This window comes from Nymphaea colorata, chromosome 1, assembly GCF_008831285.2.
Source record: "Nymphaea colorata isolate Beijing-Zhang1983 chromosome 1, ASM883128v2, whole genome shotgun sequence".
Taxonomy (NCBI): domain Eukaryota; kingdom Viridiplantae; phylum Streptophyta; class Magnoliopsida; order Nymphaeales; family Nymphaeaceae; genus Nymphaea; species Nymphaea colorata.
The window spans coordinates 41,961,859-41,981,812 of NC_045138.2; the positions used below are offsets into that span (position 1 = coordinate 41,961,859).

At 38.0% G+C, this 19,954-nt stretch overlaps 1 protein-coding gene across 3 annotated transcripts; it reads right to left on the reverse strand.

The window, feature by feature from the left end:
- Positions 1-1,090: 1,090 nt before the first annotated feature.
- Positions 1,091-18,752, reverse strand: LOC116259241 (putative BPI/LBP family protein At1g04970). 3 transcript variants are annotated; one of them, XR_004173893.2, is made up of 7 exons: positions 18,177-18,752; positions 11,975-12,114; positions 9,540-9,891; positions 7,056-7,304; positions 2,975-3,100; positions 1,563-1,675; positions 1,344-1,484 (listed from the first exon to the last, which is right to left on the reverse strand). XR_004173893.2 is itself a non-coding variant. In XM_031636963.2 (6 exons), the coding sequence occupies exons 1-6, from the start codon at positions 18,606-18,608 to the stop codon at positions 1,263-1,265; spliced, it is 1,521 nt and encodes a 506-aa protein (XP_031492823.1). In that variant the 5' UTR covers positions 18,609-18,752; the 3' UTR covers positions 1,091-1,262. The 3 variants fall into 3 exon arrangements, 1 of the variants encoding a protein (XP_031492823.1); XR_007574092.1 differs by having other exon boundaries at positions 1,369-1,484; positions 1,580-1,675; XM_031636963.2 differs by lacking the exon at positions 1,563-1,675 and having other exon boundaries at positions 1,091-1,484.
- Between the last annotated feature and the right edge of the window lie 1,202 nt (positions 18,753-19,954).

The following is a 19,954-nucleotide window of genomic DNA, read 5'->3' on the forward strand; positions in this document are numbered from 1 at the left end:
TCCATCTCATTGGAGACTATTTTCTTGAGGATCAAGTCATCAATTTGGACAGGACAATCATCCATAGCCAAAAATGCTTCGTCTCTCTCCCATCATTCTCTATGTTTTCCATCAATGAAGCCAAGAGTCCTCTACACTTATTCAACACTAATGATGAGACAAGAACTGCAGCCTCCAACCTGTTTGGATGCTACATAGCAACTTTTGCAGCCCAATATTTAGGCCTTCCCTTGGTAACATATTATCTTCGTGCCATTGTTGGAATCCAGTGGTTTCGGCAACGAAATCGAAGTTAAAATCACTGAACCTCCACTGAAAATAGGATTAACATCATAGCCAAAATATTTCTTTTGAGTATTTCAAACAATACGAAGAAGCATTTAACTTGGAATTTGATAACTATAACGTCGTCTAGAATCTGCATGGGAGTCCCAAATATCTAGTCTACAAATGTTACCCTTCTCCTCAACTGGGCATTAGAATTGAGCAACTCCAGGACACAATTTTCCAAACATAACGTCTTAGTAACATCATGGTGGCTGTCCCATGCTCCTCCTGGTTCCATGAAAATTCTCGTATTTGCTAGCCATGGACCTCAACTGTAAATCTTTTTCAACTCCGGCTTATACCCACCCACAATCTGTCAGGAGTCGGCTTCAACTCAAAAGTCTACCCCGCACTTTTTTGCCTCAACAGCTGACTGGTTTTGTAATTGGAGCGATTTGCTTTCTCTCTAATTAACAACCTGAGCCTTTTTTTGTTCTGTATGGTTTTCTCTTAGCCCACTTTTTTTGGATCAAAGAGTCGCTCTGCATGGTTTTTCCTTGACTCACATTTCGTGGTCCAAGAGTCCTATCAATGTTATTATCTCCCCCTCCAACTCATACCCACCCCGAGCAATGTTATTATCTCCCCCTCCAACACATACCCACCCCCACCCATTTCTCACCCACCACACTCACACACAGGCTTGACAAAGCCGACTGAAACCAAAACATGAAAAACCACAATCGTTAACTTAGTTTTTTATGCATACTGATATGCATACCCTGTATGTGAGCCAACAAGAGCTCAACCAAAAGGGTTAGTGTGATGAGAAAATAAAGTCTGAGAGGGAGTACAATTTAACATACACACGTATTCATCTCTAGTTTTGAACAATAGATACTGAGAAATGCACAGACGGCATAATGCAAACAATGACTGTGTACTCGACTACCACTGTATACAGTTATGTACAAAGGATCCCGTACATGCATCAATTAAAGGACTCGTTGCTTCATCAAACTTGATATAATTTTAGCACTCGTCGAGTTGTTTGGAGCAGATGCTAAATCAGTACAAATCACAGCATTTGAATCGCCAAGTGATATGTCGCTGTTGGTCAACGCAAAACCATGAATAACGGGCAAAGGGAACCCTCTGCTAAGACGGGTGTTGACATATGGTATAAAGACGTCCTTCAAAAGAACCCGTACCACAGTCTGCAAGAGAGAATTTCAAACATATTAAAAACCAGAGTATGATGTGCAGAAAATGATTAACAATACTAAGATCCATACAACGTAGCAACCAATACTTTCGCATCAGCTGTATCCTTAACCAACTCTATGACCATCCTAATTATGAGGCAGGGCATTCAACAACGGGATGGACACCACCGAAGCATGTGCAACTGCAACCATAGTCAGAGACTGCATCAATGCAAGTATATGTATATTGAGTATGATTCATTTGACAGAAACGATGTTTTAGATCATGCTGTTTGGGCATAAAAACATGAATTTTTCAGTCTTAAAAATCGGCACATTCTAGGCCAATGTTTTTTCAAACATTAAGATACCAAATTTACACTAAAATTACACTAATAAAAGGTGCATGAGATTGTATTTACAAGGTTGAATGAAACAAAAAAAAAAAGACCCATTAAAGTTTGAAAACCCCAAACAAAAAATTAACAGATAATTTGGTGATATTTCAAAATTAATTAGAAGAGAAAAAGATTAAGTTTACCTGGGTGTCGTGACAATATTTCCGTTGCTTTTATGCTTCTTCAATATTTATTACATTTAATGTTTTCTTATGCTTATTTAATATTTATTACATTTTAATGTTTTCTTATCTTATAGTTATAAAAAAAATATTATTAACTTTCAGTTAATATTTGGACAAGGCTTTATCTAAAAACATTGTTTTTTTTCTGCAACTTACCATTTTTCAGAATTTTCTTAAGTGCCAACATTTTCCCAATATTTGTTGAGAAAACTATGTCATCCCAAGACTTTTCTTTGCTGACTGTACCTACAGGAGACAACACCATGGCCCCCTGGCTTTCCCATGTCCCCTACTCAAGGTAATGGCTCCATTGTTTTCTGAAAATTTTCAGATCCATTGTAGCCAAGAGCAGAACTGCAATCCTGGACAGCTCATTGACTTTTTGCACATACAGAAAATTACTTGCCTTCATCAAAGGGGCAGCAAATCATCTTACCTAACCTTCTTGAACTGCTGAAGGAAGTTACGAAGACGATCTCAAGGATATTTGTTCATTTCCAATAGAGGCGCAAAAAACATGAACTACTTTTGATATCCCCACCCAACGATGAGGTCACTATGGGCAGAAGAAGGCTGGATCTGTTAAACAAGGCCCTTTCATAAAATGGCACCAGGAATATATTTTGACATTAGTTAATTGCACTGGTCTTGTCCTAAAGGTTTTAGATTCAAAAGGTTTAGTGTAATAAAATTAGCCTTTACCAGTCACTGATTGATTCATTCCAGAAGACCCAACTTTTTAGGCAGCTTATAGAAATCCACATAGGATTTATCTGTTATCCTTCAGCAGATTATTATTGTCACCTGAAATGCCAGAATGTGATGATATGACATATCTACTCATGCACACACATAGGCTCATAATAGAAACTGCCACTTGGTGAAGAATATTTGGACTTTGAAGCAAGTATAGCTGTACCTGGATCAAATACATATGGAAATTGCCTACATCACTCCACTTTAGTTCCAACGTGAAGCCATCAAGTCGTACTTCACCAGCAAGATCACTTCCTGACATTCCCAAAGTCCCTGAAGCACTAATTACCTTTTCCACAAACCAAACTCAATTAGGAAGAACTGATCAGTTAAAAAATTATTTAAGATACTACAAAAGGAAATACATCTTTCTACATAATGTGCGGAAGACTGTAGTCAACAACATATGCAATGAGTACATCTTTAAGTTCCTACCAAAAGAAATAATGTACCCTGTATTACACAAATTAATAGGTCATATCCACTAAACTTTTAGAAGAGATAATTTCATTAGATTCGGTCATCTAAGGTTCTACAATGCATTTGCAAGCAAAAATGCAAAATTGTAGAAGTGATCACAAGGAACAAAAGAAGAATGTTTAGTGATCCTTTTCAGCAAAGAAAGAAATATAATATTAACATAGTTCATGAGAAATAGGTTACAGCAATTTTTTCCCTGAAACAAAATTCTACTAGTAATATGGAAATAAGGGGTGAAAATGAGTTGAATGCAAAAACATACAAGTAACTCACATAATAAAAACATTTTAAGATTGTGACTAAACATAAATATGAAAAAGTGAACAAGACGTATCACCACTGTCCAGTATCAGCACAAAAAGAACATCCATCAGAGTTAAATCTTTCACACAGCAACTGGATACAAGAATGTAGTTCACAAAAAGTTTATTTGGCCTACTAAGAAGAACCGCAGGTAGACGACCGACAAATAGTGTTTCTGTCTCCCAACCAACAGGCGTAGAAATGCACAGATGAGATGCAGGGGTTTTTATTCTTGTTTGCTTTCTCCAGTGTGACTCTTTTAGGCAAATTTTTCATATTGTACTTGACCATTTTTCACCACGGTATCTGCTTAAAATAGAGGATATGCTCTCTTGCAACCAATGAAAGGAGAACCAGAAAAATCCAATTTCTATTAACCCTAATCTCTTAAATGGAGATTAGTGAGAAATTATAGAAAAGGTCCACCTTATTACAGCAAATCCCAAATAACATAAAACTTTAATAAATTGCAACTACTCAAATAATAAGCATTTTCCTCAAAGCTGGAGCATAGATATCTATCATACTCAGCTTGTCACAACATTTCAAGAATGTAAAACTAGGAAACATTTGATGAGGATATCTGCCACTTGGTTTTCTGAAGATATATGAACTGCAGATATATGTCTGGGTTGCACCATGTCCCGAATGTAGTGACAATCAACCTCGATGTGCTTAGTTCCCTCATGAAAGACTAGGTTGTTAATATATGAGGCAGATTTGTTATCACACTTCCTCACCATGGGAATAAAGACATTTAACATTCCACTGGGTCAATAAGAATTTTACTCATCATTTCTATAGCAGTTTGGGCCATAGCTCGGTATTATGACTCTGCATTTGGTTTGGTTGCAAGAGTCTCTACAGAAATGTCTAGATGCTCCAAAATAAAAAAATCCATCTACTGTCATGGGTTTGTCTAATTCCACCTGTAAAACAGGCATTGCCTACCACATCCATAGATACTTCAGGACTAGGTGAATGATGAAGCAACATCTTGTTATATTCTGCATGACTAAGAATAATAATAGTCATTGTTAGATCTCCATATAGTCCCTTCGGTTGAGGAGATATCACCTTGTACAATAGGTTTATGAGTAGATTACCGAAAAGGTGGATAGTCGTATTTGTCCCAGCATGTATTTTCCAGATGTCCAGACCCGCATAGAAAATAGTCAAATACATTGGAGACTTTCCTTACAGTAATGTTGTCGTATCTATTCTCCTTATTATTCTTTGATTAATTCACGGCTGCTCACACAACCCTACTCAAACAATAGGATCTGCATGCAGTTGGCTGATTAACATCAAGAGTTACTGCTGACCACAACCAGGCACCTGATGTAAGGAAAAACAGAATATATATATATATATATATATAGAATCCACCACACACCAGAAACCTAACCCTGTGTAGAGGTAAGACCCTCAGAGAGCAACTGTCCTAAGTATACCAGATTTTTTTTTTGTTTTTTCACACGATGTCTACCAAGGAAGTTTCTGTAGTGTAAAGCAGATCTGCTGCAACTGCACCACCAACCCAGGCAGGAAAAACCAATCTGCCTATCTCCTCGACAACCAGGACCCAGGCGGTCAACAGAAAAATAACTTCTGCCCTAACACCACATCCGCTAGGATAGGAAACTGATAAAGAGAATAATTAACCCAAGCACGAGTCTATCAACAGTATATCACAACAAGAACAGCAGAAAACAGAATCTGATTTGGTCTACAACAGCAGCTTAAAAAGATTCATATTTGTCTTGTCAGTAATCTGATCAACAGGAATCAGATTCTAATGAGGTTTACGGCAGCCACATAAATGAATCATTTTATTCCCCACACCCAACGTCTATATTTGATTCAGCAAACAGTCCCCAAAAATCCATGTATATTATATCAGCCTCCTACTTCATCAACATATCTCAGACTATGTCACATAGGTATGGGTACGGGTGCAAGAAAGGGTGCCGGTGCGGGTACGGGTATGGACCATTTTTAAAAAACTTGGGTGCGGGGGTACGACCGTACACACACATGCACATATACATATATATGTCAAAAAATTTCAAACAGAATAACATATTCACACATATATATATCAAAAAATTACAAACAGAATAATATATTCATAAATCATAATCCAAAATTTATCATTCTTGATTCTCATACTCCTCTGAGGCTGAAGAAAATCACGTGTGTACAGAAGCATAAGCACAAACAAAAGAACAACATAAACTTTTACATAACAAGATAAAGGAGCTAGCGAAGCAAAAAACGGATCCCAACACTACGAAGCAAGAATGAAGAAAAAAGAGGAAAGTGGGACATTAAAATGAGGGTTTCAAAAATTTTAACGTTAAAATATAAAATGTTTTAAAAAGTTAAAATGTAAAAATTGTTAACATTAAAAGAGGACAAATTTGGACGCAGTCAACTTTGACCGAGTCTAAAAAAGATCAAAAATGACCTTGGGGGTGCGGTCCCGGTGCGGTCAACGCAGCACCCCTGCCATACCCAGGGCCGTACCCGTGTCTTACCGGTACCGTGTGGGTACTCCTCCTTAGGAGGAATACCCGTGTGATAGAGATCTCAGACTTTCATCATCACCAGGGCAGAAGCTAGAAAGCATGGTCAATCTGTCTTATCTCATCCACACGCCAAAGGGACACCCATTATTATTACTCATTAACCTTCAACCAAGCAGAAAACTCACTTTCAACAGCTGCACAATCATTCAACAACTTTCCTGATCTGGATAGGAGAAGACGCTGTCCATATCTTGTTGCTCACCATGAAGAAACACCCGCACATTAGACAAAAAATTAGGGTTTTCAGTTAATCTGGTCACTGAGGCATGGTATGACCACAGTGATCAGATTTCTGATCACCCACGCAAAGAAAAGGAAGGTCAATAGGACGCATTTGAGGAAGCAGGGAAAGGACAGAAGACAAGAGAGAGAGAAGAAGAGAAAGAATCGGTGCAGGTTGACATCAAAGTATCTCATGTGAGGTTGGCTCTGATACCATTTTGCAACTGATTGAAAGAAGAAGCAGAAAAATCCAATTTCCAATAACCTTAATCTGTTAAATAGAGGTTAGTGAGAAATTACAGTAAAGGTCCACCTTATTACAGAAAATTCCCAAAGAACACAAACCTTCCAACAAACTCCCCAGATAATAAATATTTCTCTCAACATGCTCAATTAAAGGATCTGCTTCAATAAGTAAACACCTTTGACATGATGAAATAAATCACTAAATCAGTGAAAACAGAGCGAATACAGATGTGACCAGCTTTAAAAACTCAAAGAAAGCCTCATTGTAGTGCTATTTTAGATGCATAGCATGATGGCCAATTTGCATGCAAAGACCAGTTGTCATATTCAATGCAGATTAACATGCAAATGATTTATAATTCAAAACTAGAAAGGAATTAGAATTTATATTCATTTTCTTACCATATATACACATGCAACTGGAATTATTTGATTGGACTCAATAACATCAATTGTCATATCCGCAGAAATCGTAGAACTTATACCCCCTGCTGTGATCCTTATCAAAGGTGGAGATGTAACGCTGATGGTCAATTCCATTTCATCATTTGGATACTTCTTGTATAGCTGAGGAACAATAAATCTCCAACCAGCTGTATTTAGAAGAGACTGATCAGGAAGTTTGTCAACAATCCAGTTCATAACACCTGCCTGTTCAAACATAAACAACAGTTACAATAATTGAGCTGAAGAACAGTAACAAAAGCAAGAAATCTAGCATATACTTATGAAGAAAGAAGCTTCTCTTCACAAACAAAACGAAATAACTCATGCAGGTAGACACAAGTAGACACATTTTCCCTTGTTGAATAAGACATTTCACACAAATTACTTTTTACATATATCAAAGAGAAAGCCTGAAATATCACAACATAAGCACACTAAGAATTAAAGTTTTCCACAAAACACACAACAAATACCCATCCACACAAGATAGAACAATGCTGTGAAAAACAATGGATCCTCAGCTGACACCAGATGAATAGATTACTAAGCATGAATCTAGATCCAACAGAGTCCCAGGTAGCACTACCTCCTAAAACACTTCAATTTAAGACATATCTGCAATCGATCACATACAGGCTGCATACTTGGAGGGCCACAGGTGGGTAAGATCACAACTGAAAGATTACAAGAAGATCAAAACATATTACTTGGTTGGCTGCAAGAAGACATAAAAGGGTATACCAGGTAAGTTAGAAGTTTAATGAAATGTATTAGTTCCTAAAGCTTCAGTCTTCTGGATGACTTGATAGTTGTTACCATAGTTACACATATCAGCTAATATTGTGTTCTGTATCACCAAAAAATAGGAAAACATTTTCCAGAAAAGTATCACAATAATTTCAAAATACTGCCAGAAATAAATGGCACATAACATCAGATGTTTAACTTTTTCTGAAAGATTGCTTTTAGTTTAGTAATTTAAATGTCTATTTTTCATTTTTCTTAAATTTCAAAAATCATCCTCTGCTTTTGTCTCTATTTTGGTTAGAAAATTAGTAGAGAAGTCAAAATTTCACAATTTTTTCCCATTATTTTTGGTACATTTTAAACATTTTTTGGATTTCTGTGAATTTCCCCAAAAACAATTTTTTAAGAGAACTTCCTAGAAAAAACTTCAACTTCCTATAAAAACATTCCCGCTCAATTCCTGAGATCTTGTGACTGGTAAAGATAATTCCTATGTACCACCACCATGGTAAAATGTTCCAAAACACTAACGGTTCTTAACTATTTTACTGTGATTTGAAATGTTACTCCATGTTTAAAAAAAAGACGTGATTGTAATTTCATAAGTTAACATAGGCATGCAAACCAATCAAACCATACGTAATAGACTGCCATTTGAGTTGACAACTGTACTTGATTGTCTCTAACCCGTAGATATCCTTTTTCTTTTACACATAATTACATCATAGTCACAACTATGGATAACATTTTCAAAATACCATGACACAAACACTAAAAATAACATGAACGGGAAAAGGAAAATAAATGTGACATTCTGAAAAAATCACCAAAATAAACTGCAATATTTTGCAAGGTTTTCCAAAAAATCATTTTCTGATATTTTTTAGACATTTGGCCTTTTTGGTGTTTCTTTTAACATTTTAATGACTATTTCAAATACTTATCAATATTTTTTAAGAAAATTAATAAAAACTTATAATTTGACAATTTTCTCTATTGTTTTTCATTTTTTTTATTTTTTGAATTCCCAAGAATTTTCCTAGCTTTTCTTGAGAAAAAAATGTTTCCAAATTAGTAGTCAAGATAAAACTTGCTGACAAAAACTCTAGAACTATATATTTGTGAGTAGGAATAAGCTGATCACACAGATCGCATCTGTGCCGTCAGATTTTTGGGAAAAAAAAATGTTCTGCATCCTGAAGTCCACATATTTCCAATCATACTTAGTCACACACACAGACACACTCACACACATTATAATGGGCAAACAGATGTAGCTTCAGCATACATGGTAAATGGTGATTTCATTTTCCATATCAGAAAGGCAATTTTCACTTATAAATTAGGATAATTTCAGAGTCAAGCTAGCAAAAATCCTCCTTTTTTTTTTTGCAGGGATCAAGTAGCCAGCTACATTCTTTTTTTTTCCCATTTACACCCAAACTAATTGCTGATAAATAAGCAAGATGCCAATGACAAATACATTTACTAATTTAGAAGAAATAGTACCACCTACGTTTCCAAAAGGAGCCCTCCCCACACTCCCTCCATGTTCCCAAAACAAGTAACTCCTATGTTCCCAGCAAGGCCTCTCAATATTAAATAATCAAATGATTGAAATCACAGCCTCATGATCTCTTCTAACATATTTCAGATGGATAAGTAAATAAACAAAGTTGAAATGCTAATTACTTTGAAGTAAACATCTGATGCAGAATTGAATACGGCTTCATCCACAGAGATTCCAAGCATTTTTGAAGAATGCTCACAAGATAACACATGTTGAAAATGACCAAATCGGTGGGTGAAAGAGTAGGACATGTTTGATTCGGTAAATAAGCCATCAATTTCAAAGCCAACAGTTTCATTTGCCATCAAAGGATCATCCATAAAAGTGACATTAAGTGAAGCAACGCTGTCAACTGTAATTTCTGAAGGAAGTCGTGCCAATAGCAAGTTAATCTTCAAAATGCCATCCTTTATCCTTTTCACCACAGCAGTTTCCACTGAAGACCTTATTTGTTCTTCAAAAGCATCAACCCACCTTCAAAGAAAGATATATTGCAAACAGATGCAAATGTGAGAAAGAGGCAAAAACAGCAAATCAAAGAAAAACTCATATGCCCATATCATTCCCAACAAAATCATCTGGCCTAATCACAAAGAACCAAACTAAAGTTTCGGCTAGTGCTAAGCTTATAACTCAGTGCTCACTTTAAGACCTCAGATGCTTGAGTGGCCTAATCACCCCAATTAAAAGTACCCTCTTTCAGGCTTTAGCTGAGATAGGCATGGTTTTCCATAAACTTTTCTGCAGTAAGAATGCTCATAAATATTGTCCACTGGGGTTTCTCTGAAAGAACTTTTTCTTGCATTTTGCCTTTCTCAAGAAAATCTCAGGAAATCAGGAAACACATATATATATATATATAACATTGTCACAAACATCACTCTTGGGTTTTTAACGGCGAAATTTTTCTCAGGTTTTTAACGGCAAAGTAGTTTTTTTTTTGGAAAAACTCAGAAAATTTTAAAAAATAAAAAAATTAGGTATAAATGAAATAAATGAGAAACTAATATGAAAACATAAGTAAAACTGTATAACATTGATAAAAGGAATGTTTTGATGATAATAAAAATGATGAAAATAATTTAGTTTAAGTTTATATTTGAATTCATGATAATATCAATGCTAGAAAATATAAAAATGAAAAAATCGTGAAAAATCGTGCAAAAAAAGTGAATAATAACCCGATAAATATTTTTCCCTGTTTGTTCTCAAAATATCATGATTTTTTCCATTTTTTTTCGTTTTTCTTATTTTTGGCGTTAATATCGTGATATTTTCAAAAAAATATCGCAATATCTGCGGCACTGATATAAAAACACTAATTTTAAAAAATAGTGAAACTATAAGTTTTCAACTAATTTCTCAGAAAAATATTGAAAAATAACCAAAATGGAAATATATGCTAAAAATTGGTTTAGTTGGGATTTGCTAGAGTCCATCTAGTTTTGAGGGGAAGGGTGGGTGTTGGTCTTGAGGTAAGGAAGCATGACAGATGTGAGGTGGTGATAACATGATGTTGGGCACCTCATCTAGATGGTAATGACAGAAAGAAGCTGGTCTAGTGTGAGAGAGGCTTCGGTAGAGAGAAAAAGTTTGACATGAGTATGAAAGGAGGGAAGAGAGAATAGAGGTACAAAGATGAAAGCAAAAATTAATGATGATAAAAAAGTAAGTTAACTATAGGAGCTTGAAGGAAAAGAACTCATAAAAAAATAGAGTGAGCAAGTTTGAGGGCCAATGTGGAAGGGAAACATATACAGGCAATGAGAAGAAGGATGGCACTGTTTTAAGCTGACAGTCCAATGATAGCATTTAGTCAAAACATGGATCAATTAGAAAAAAAAATCCATTAATCAAAATATGAAAATGATTCTACTCACATAGCCTTAAACAAAGGACCTTTGCAGAACTTATGATAATATTACAGTTATTTATGGTGATATTTTGGAAATATCTGGATATTTGCCTAATAAAAACTATTTTCCTTCATTTTGGCTTAATGATTATAATTGCATGGCCTGTTTTATGAGATAAAAGACACAAAAATCATGCTCATAAGTTTTCCACATAAAGGGAGAAGTAGCTGTGCTAGGAAGAATGATGTGATGATGCATGATTACCCTGATTTGTCAAAGGCATATCAACCATAGCTCATTTATAAGATAATCTCATGGAAAGAAGAGATAGGCAAGGACTTAGCAAAAAACAAAAAAAGAAGACAAAAATAAATAATTTATACATATCACGTGCATAAAAGAATTGACGACCCAGATAACTACTTTTCTACAAAAAAAAAGTTGTCTTCAAGTACAACAGGCCATCAAAGACGATTGAAACACCAGGGTGAACAACCCTCCATACACTCTCAACTGTTTGAGGAGAAAAAGTCAGAACCTTCTACTCCATACACCTTCGATGAATCCACTAGGGTTTACCCTGGTCGACTCATCCAGATCAACAAATATCCCCTTAAATGTAGATTTTCCAGCTCAAAATGTAATCATTACAAAGTGAAAAATGTGAACACTAATGAACCACATCAGTTTAAGGTGCATACCCTTGGTAAAACCATGACGCTCCACCATCTAGAGAAATAAATATGTTCTCTATAACAGAACCACAATCAATGACAACAAGCTTCAGAAATCCATCATGATTCTCTATTCTAAGGGTGATGCCAGCTTGCATGCCTTCAACCTTTAAGATAACCAAAAAATTCCTTTTTAGACAGGCAAAGAAGATAAGTTAAAAATATAAATAATAGTCAGATGCACAAAGTTAAGATGAGATTTCGACATTGGTATGAATCATGCACCATCTGGCCCAAAACCTGCTAAAGCAAGCAGCCTTCCCCATCCTTCTGAATGAAAGACTTGGTAAAATTCTTCATTGGTATAAACTGACTATTAGCTTTTAGAAATATAATTAGTTAGTAAATGTGTAATGGCAAGAAAATGTGAAGAAAAGTATAATAGAAAAAGAGGTCCTCATTGCAAAAAAATGTAAAGGTAATAGAGATTGCAAAGAAATATAATTAAATTGAAAAACTGAGCCTATCTGTGGAATTCCATCTACTCTTCTTCATTGAAACATCCTTATCTCGCCATGTTGAAAATTTTTCTTTCTTTTAGCAAGTGAGGTAGGTATGGCTGCTAACGCAATTCAAATTGGAAGTCCCTGGGTTAGGAAAAATGCAACATCAATGGATTCATCCACCTTATTTAATTCTGGTTTGTTAAAATTTGTTCACAATCAAACAAAGCTGTGCTATCTCATGAACAAAGGGCCTGGCCATTTAGACCAAATATCCAGAAAATAAGTAGATATTACAAAAAAAAACAAAAGGCAGGTATATATTTTTAGCATTTGGACTAAAAAATGGAAAAGTAAAAACCGAATTTTTTCATGAAAAACGGAAAAAGGACAAACTAAATCCCATTTATTACTTTCTGCTAACCTAAAAAAACTGAGGTTTTTGAACAACTGAAAAGGTGGCCAACCACCCCTCCGCTCTACCTATGGCATTGCCTCCTCATTATCCTCTCTCTCTCTCCTGACCCCCCCCCCCCCCCAAAAAAAAAAAAAAAATCAGTCAAACGGATAAGCACCCCTGCTATGAACCTGAAGAGAGAGATCCGCGCATTCATCCTAGTGGCTTAGACTTTCATTGGACTGATCTTCCAGGCGTGAATCGAAATTAACATATTAATATAATTAATCAATCTTACTCTTATGTATGCAGTATGCACAGATCCAACATACAAAATATTGGATATGGAAAATCAAACTACAATCCTAAATATGGTTCAATCGGATCAATAATACAAAATTGTATCCCACTCTTATGAAAGTATGAGGATCTAAATCACCTATATCTAGTAGAATTTTATCCTACATATGTTTTTACATCCAAACAGGTACTGAAGCAGAAGATCATGAGTCTGATAGAATATGGAGACGTACCCATTTCAGATTCTAGCTTGAACAGAACTTCACTCTCTCTTCACATATAGGAGATGGTTTGCAACTTTGCATGGAGCGGAACAATTTGACTGTAGAGAGTTGTTATGTTAGGAGAAAGTTCATCACGGTTCCTTTTGTAGAATAACTGGTATATTGCCTCTAATTATGGGGTAGTTGGAACCTGAAGAAGAAATCAGGCTGGAGTTTTGTACTAGAAGACATGCTGCCACCTCTTTTGCACACAAATTATGACAGCAAAGGTGGAATAATTTGGGTGATTAAAGGAAGAAAGAGGAGGGAATTCAGTAATAGGTTCAATACCTATATAATAACTCCCTAATCCTTGCAGTTATATTAAAGATCCTCAAATGGCTGATTACAGTTGAAGGACGATGAAGCAATAGGTGTAACGCTCGTTCTTTTCTTTTAGACAGGTTGGGTTGGAGCGGGTCCAGACCGGACCCGAGCCCCACTCGTGTAAGGGAGCCCCGTCGCGCGAGGGAGTTTTCCTTCCTCGACTTCTTCAGCGTCTTCTTCTTCTCCTTCTTCGACTGTTCCCTCTGCTACGACCGCAGCAAGGAAGAAGTGGCGGTCGGTGTGGTGGTGGCGGTGGCTGGACCGGCGACGGCAGCGGCGGCGGTGGCGACGGCGGCAGCGTGGGTAAGTTTCCTCTCTCACCCTCTCTGTCTGCTTCTTCTCCTCCCTCCCACGCAGCCTCTCCCTACTTCGTCAGCACCCCCCCTGCCGCATGATTTCTCCCTCTCCCTCTCTGCTAGAGCTCCCTCCTCGTCCCATCCGTCTCCTCTTCACCATCTCTCCCTTTGCCCCGCTCGATTTCCCTCCCCTTTGCCGTCTTTCCCATTTCTGTCTGAACCCTCTCTCTGTCCGTCTCTCTCTGTCAGTGCCTCTCCCTGCCCACACGCTCCCTACTTGAGCTCTTTCTCCCCATTTCCTGATTGCTTTTCCCCATTTTTCCCAACCGAGCACTCTTTCTCATGGATTTCATCATTGTTTATTAGGATTCCAGTTTGGGGAACACGTTCTTCCCCTCGTATCAGCGTTTAGGTGGTGTTGGTGGTGGCGGCTTGGCACAATTTCTGCCATTTGGGGACCGATTGTACGTTTGAGGTGGCTGTCGGAGGCATCACAACAGTTTGGACACTTAGATTGGGGTGAGCAAGGCCTATTTGAGCTTCGATTATTGAATATTATCTATGAGAGCATGTATAATTATTGTTTGAGCTTGCTAGAATTAAAAAATTGATGTTTTAGAAGGCATGCTAGAGATGTCGCTATTTTGGGAAAGTTTATGCCCATTTTGAGACGGACGAGGATCTATGTGTATAAGTGTTTTTCTAGCATGGTAGAGATTGTGATGTTGTGGTGAAGGTTTAGAACTGTTTTAGCAAACTTGGGAAGTAGGCTTCTATTGATGTACATATGCGTTGTATGTTGAGAATCTTAATGGTGGGGAAGACGCCTCAACTATGGAAAACAAGTGAGAATCGCACATGTGATAGGTCGAATATAAGTTTGAGTTCTAATCGTTGGTGGCAACCTCGACGGGTGGGAAAAGACCCCTTTTTGGAGGGCTTTGTAGGTCGACACCCATTTGAGGCGAAGACGTGCCTCGATGATGGTATTTTCAGATTTGTATCGATTGTAAGCGAAACGAGTAGAGAACTTACCATTTGGTTATGTTTGCAGGTACACCGGGCACGTCAAGTAGGCCTTGAGCAACGTGGGTCGTAGTTCGAGGTGTTTAGAAGACGCGCGACAGGTATGGCGGCATTTCAGGCAAATCCCTGCCTGGGCAATTGTGTGAATGTGTGTTCCTAGGATCGTAGGACCCTAGGATTGTGATGTGATTGATGGATTGTTTTGTGAATGAATGTGTGTATGCATGCAAAATGTTTGAAATATGATATGATTTGTTTTGAAAGGCTATGAGAAACATGTTTTGAAAATGTTACGCAATTGCATGTGCATGCTAGAACTGATAACTGTTTAGGACAGATGAGGTGGGGTATCGAGTCGAGTGTCTCCTCGACCCCAATTGTGCATTAAAAAGCATCCTAGAATGATAACTGCATAGGACAGCTACGAGTCAATCATAGATCGAGACTACTCTCTGTGGTTTGGCTAAGTTTTTTGAAGATGTGATTGATATGAATGTTTTGTTCTGTTGTATACACATTGCTGCAGGCAATGATGCAAATGATTGAATTGGAGGGTGGTTGTACCCATATTGTATGACGGCTAGTTATGACTGCTAGTGTTATGTACAGACCTCGTGTGGAGGCAATTGGAGGTATGGGTGCACTCGTGAAGTGTATCAACCTCATGAGCTAGCCAGTCAGTTTGTAAATGTGTTAATCTAATGATAATAATGAATGATTAAGAGATGAGAGGCCAGTGGGATGTGGCTATGTGTTGGGAGACGTCTCGTTTTCGCCACTGGTCTCGCCTGTTCGGAGCGCAGGCGGTGCAAGGCCCCAGGGTACTGTTGTGTGTTGTGCTTGGAGCGTTGGGCTCCCGCCTTTCCAACCTGGGTGTCATAGGGAAGGCTGAGTATCTCTCCTTGGAATTCACACATCCATAGATGAGTGCTCTATCGCTGCAGCGGATGAATGGATCCATATCGTTATGGGCCACCACGGGGGTTGTCTCTCGGCTATGGGCCGCCGCCCATGGTGTGCACGTGCTTGTGTTTGCACCCACAGGAACTGTCAATTCACTAAAGCTAATGAAAATGAAAGTATGTGATTGAAATGTGTGTGAACGAATGTATGTGACTGATGGGCATGTGAATGATATGAATGAAATGAAATGTTTAAGCATGTCTTGCATGCGATTGAGATTGTGTTACTGTGGCCCTTGAGTGGCCTTTTCATGTCGTGGTCTATGTTAGGGGTTTTCTTGGCAAATGATGTGCCTATGCCCTGTCACGACATGACGATAGATTGTTTTTATGATTGTTCTCAGATTTGAGCCCTATCTAAGAGGGTTTGGAATTTTCTTGGCTTGTTGCCATACTGCGAAGGCTAAGCCTTCAGTTGTTTCTTTTTCAGGTTTTGGCGGACCTAGGGCAGCAGGTTGATCAAATGGCTTCACTCACATCCTACTTGGGAGGTTTTGGGTCTTTGGTAATGCCGGTCATGGGTTGGTCTTTTTGATGTCTTATTTTTGTTAGGCATCAAAGTTGTAGTTTGAGGCATTTTTGTCATACACATAGATGTGAATTTGTATGAATTGAAGTTGTTATATAAATGAAAGTTCGCCCCATTGTTTGGAATGACATAGCTCCCTTTTTGAAATGTTGTGTCGTCACACTTCAATGCTTTATGTTAGAAAAAAATGTGTTTGAGGGTCAAAAAGGTTGGGGTGTGACAGGTGTTATAATTGTTGATGCTATACAAAAATTCAATTGCTCATGTAATAAAAAATGCATAATGTTGCAATTTCAGCGGTATACATTGCTATACTAATCCAAGTTACACATTTCATAATAGCATGCAGTTTGAAATATGCCCGACAATGTTGGCTAAAGTTGCTCCGAAAATTTCATTAGGGAAAGTAACAAATTCATGATATCAAACTAAGTATTGTAGATTTAAAATTTGTATTCATTAAACTCGACTAACAAAAAATATCTGATTGAAACAAGCTGTTACTATTATATTTTATGGGAAGAAAACACAGGAGTCTTCCTTTGGTAATACGCAAAAAATACTAAATAGACAAACATTTGAAAATTTACATCGGCAAAAGTAGTTGGTGAAATGGCATTCTAGCACAAAACCTGCAAATAGATGCAGTAGTCATGTACTCAACAACTGTGTTGCACAGTTTCAAATACAGTAGTTCATAATTTCATTAAGGAAAGTAACAAACCCATGCTTTTGTTACTAAATGTGGTAGCTTATAAATTTTCATACTTCTTAGTTGACATATTTCAATTTCTTAGTTGAATTTCATTTGGAATTAAAATTTATAGTTAATCACAGATTCATATTCAGTTGGACTAGTTTCAGATCTGACTCTAAGAAAAGATCCATGTGCCTTCCAGAACAAGGGAGTTCCCTTGCTCCTACTGTGTACGATTAGCCAGCCTTGCGGCAGCAAAGGATTCGACGTTCCCCCATGCCACTCATGATCATGCATGCAACTGTCTCAAAATAGGAAAATTTGACGCTTCCGTCCTTTAACATTTACTAGGAATATTAAATTTTCCTCCAACCCATATAGGAAGGAGGGAACCGATCAATTCGGACATTTTTTCAATCAATGCGGGGAAAGGGACTGAAGATCACTCCAATCGTAACATGGTAAAAGGCAAGCATAAAAAACATGAAAGATAGCTTAGATTGAAAGATCTTAGAACGTTTTAACAAGCAAAGTTGTTTCAAAAGCAAAACAAGCCTTATTCAAAAGCAAGTGAGATCTGACAGCTTCAGTGAAACGGTAGAGGAGAAAATGATACAATAATCATGTCAAGAAACAAAACAATATCTCCTTTGGATGCAGTAGAAAGTGATGAACATAATCGGCCATCAGCATGAATCAGTACTTCCACATATGGGACAATCAGATTCGACGCCAAGCTATACACGGTCCATTTCGTTTATCAAATGTAACTTCAAGAACTGAAATTGAAGGCGGAATCGTTGACCAACAGCAGCACATAGACAAAAAGATTTTCCGTTCAAATAGCGCCACAGCGAGCCTGTGCGCATGAAGAAACTGGCGACCCTATTACGTGTTCACACCTCAAAACTGAAAACGCGGTTGCTTACCCGGACGGAGGCGCTGCCCTCATCAGAGACATCGACGGGGATGAGCCACGAGCTGTAGGTGTAGCGCCACTTCATGGTGATGTTGGCTGTGGCGCCGGTAACGATGATGGCGATTCCGGTGTCCCCGGGATGGGCGCCGGAGGAGGACGATGAGAGGTTGAGGTGAGAGAGGATTATGCAGGAGAAGACCGCCTCGACGCCACCAACGAAGGGTATCCTGAAGGACCTGCTGATGTCGGGCAGGTGGAGGGCGGTGAGGGAGCTGACAGCCTCGCGGATGAGCACCTCCTTGGCGAAGTCCAGCCCCTCCTGCGTGACGTTCGCCCAGATGTAGCCCTTCTTGCCTTCATCGCCTCCTGGTGAGGGAAGGCATGAGGACAGGCAGGAGAGGGCGGTCAGGAGGAGAAGAGCACCCCATCTCCGTGCCATCATCGCCGGCGATTTCTAAGTTCTAACTTGTTGTCATCGCAGGAGGAGGCTGTCCCGAGAGGGGGCCGAGTGGTGGTAGCTGGAGACGGAAGGGAGGCAATATTTTCTCGACCGAACAAGGATGGTAGCTCTCATCAGTCATCTCGCCCATTTTGATTAGGACGCACTTGTTGGCTACCAAATAATTATGAACTCACGAACTTGGGGACCAGTACGAGTCCATGGCATATCTGCCCAAGGCTGATGCCATGTGCTTTGATATTAAATATAATATGTTTTTCCCGAAAATTTTTGAAAGGAACTGGGAACTGAAAAACTAAGTACTGCTGCTGAATTTCCTTTGAATCAGCAGATTCATCTTGGAGGCGTTTGGACGATACTTAATTTATGTTTATTTATTGTCTGAATGACTGACATGACAAAAATAGATTGTTTGGCGGAAAAACTTACTTCAATTCTTTAAATTGAAAGAAGATATTGCCCTAAAAAAGGGAGCCCTTGTAGCGTGGAGTTTGCCACCTATCGCATCTAAACTCTGTGATAGTAAGAGCTTTCCATTAGAATGGTCGATTCGTTTGAATATAACTTTGAGTTTGAATGTGATGGTTGGGAATTCTTTAATTCATATCAGCAAAGCACTTTTTTAGATTTTTTGTGTGTAAGTAGATATTTAAGAGAACCTTCCCATTCACTGCTCACCTAATTAAGGTCAGTCAGTGCTTTTTAAGTGCAAAGATGCTAAGACAGTTGTGATCATTAAGGCTGAACATCCGGCCAGGGAAACCCGATGTTTGACAAAGCTGGACTCGTGCAAACTCCAAGAACTTGTTGGCAGCTCAAGCTCATCCTGTTTAGTTATTGGGCCCCTTGCATTTTTTGTTTTATTTATTTGTTCATTTTCACTTGATCATTATGAGGTTACTTATTGACAGACATTAATTTATATTAATTTGTAGATGTAGCCTGTGTCTTCATGTCCATAATGTCTTGGTGTATTATCGCATATTCTCTGCATTGCAAGGCATATCCTTGTCTCATAGGCGTGTCAAATTTATATAGCATATTGGCTATAAAAATGATTGCTTGCAATTTCACTTCTCATTGTTTTATCCAATCCTCGCACCAATATGTGTCTGTTAAGTGATTGTGAGCATCCAAATAGAAAGGAAGTTGTTTCCATTTTCCATCCGTTCCAATTTCAGGTTGTATATCATCTGATATGTACAGAAAGTTTTTTTGGAAAAAAACTTGTCAAGGAAAAAATTTGGATGTAGTTTTGTTGAATGACACCTCCCAAAAACATAACCATTACTTTCAGTTCAAAGAACAAATTAATACAAGAATTAAAC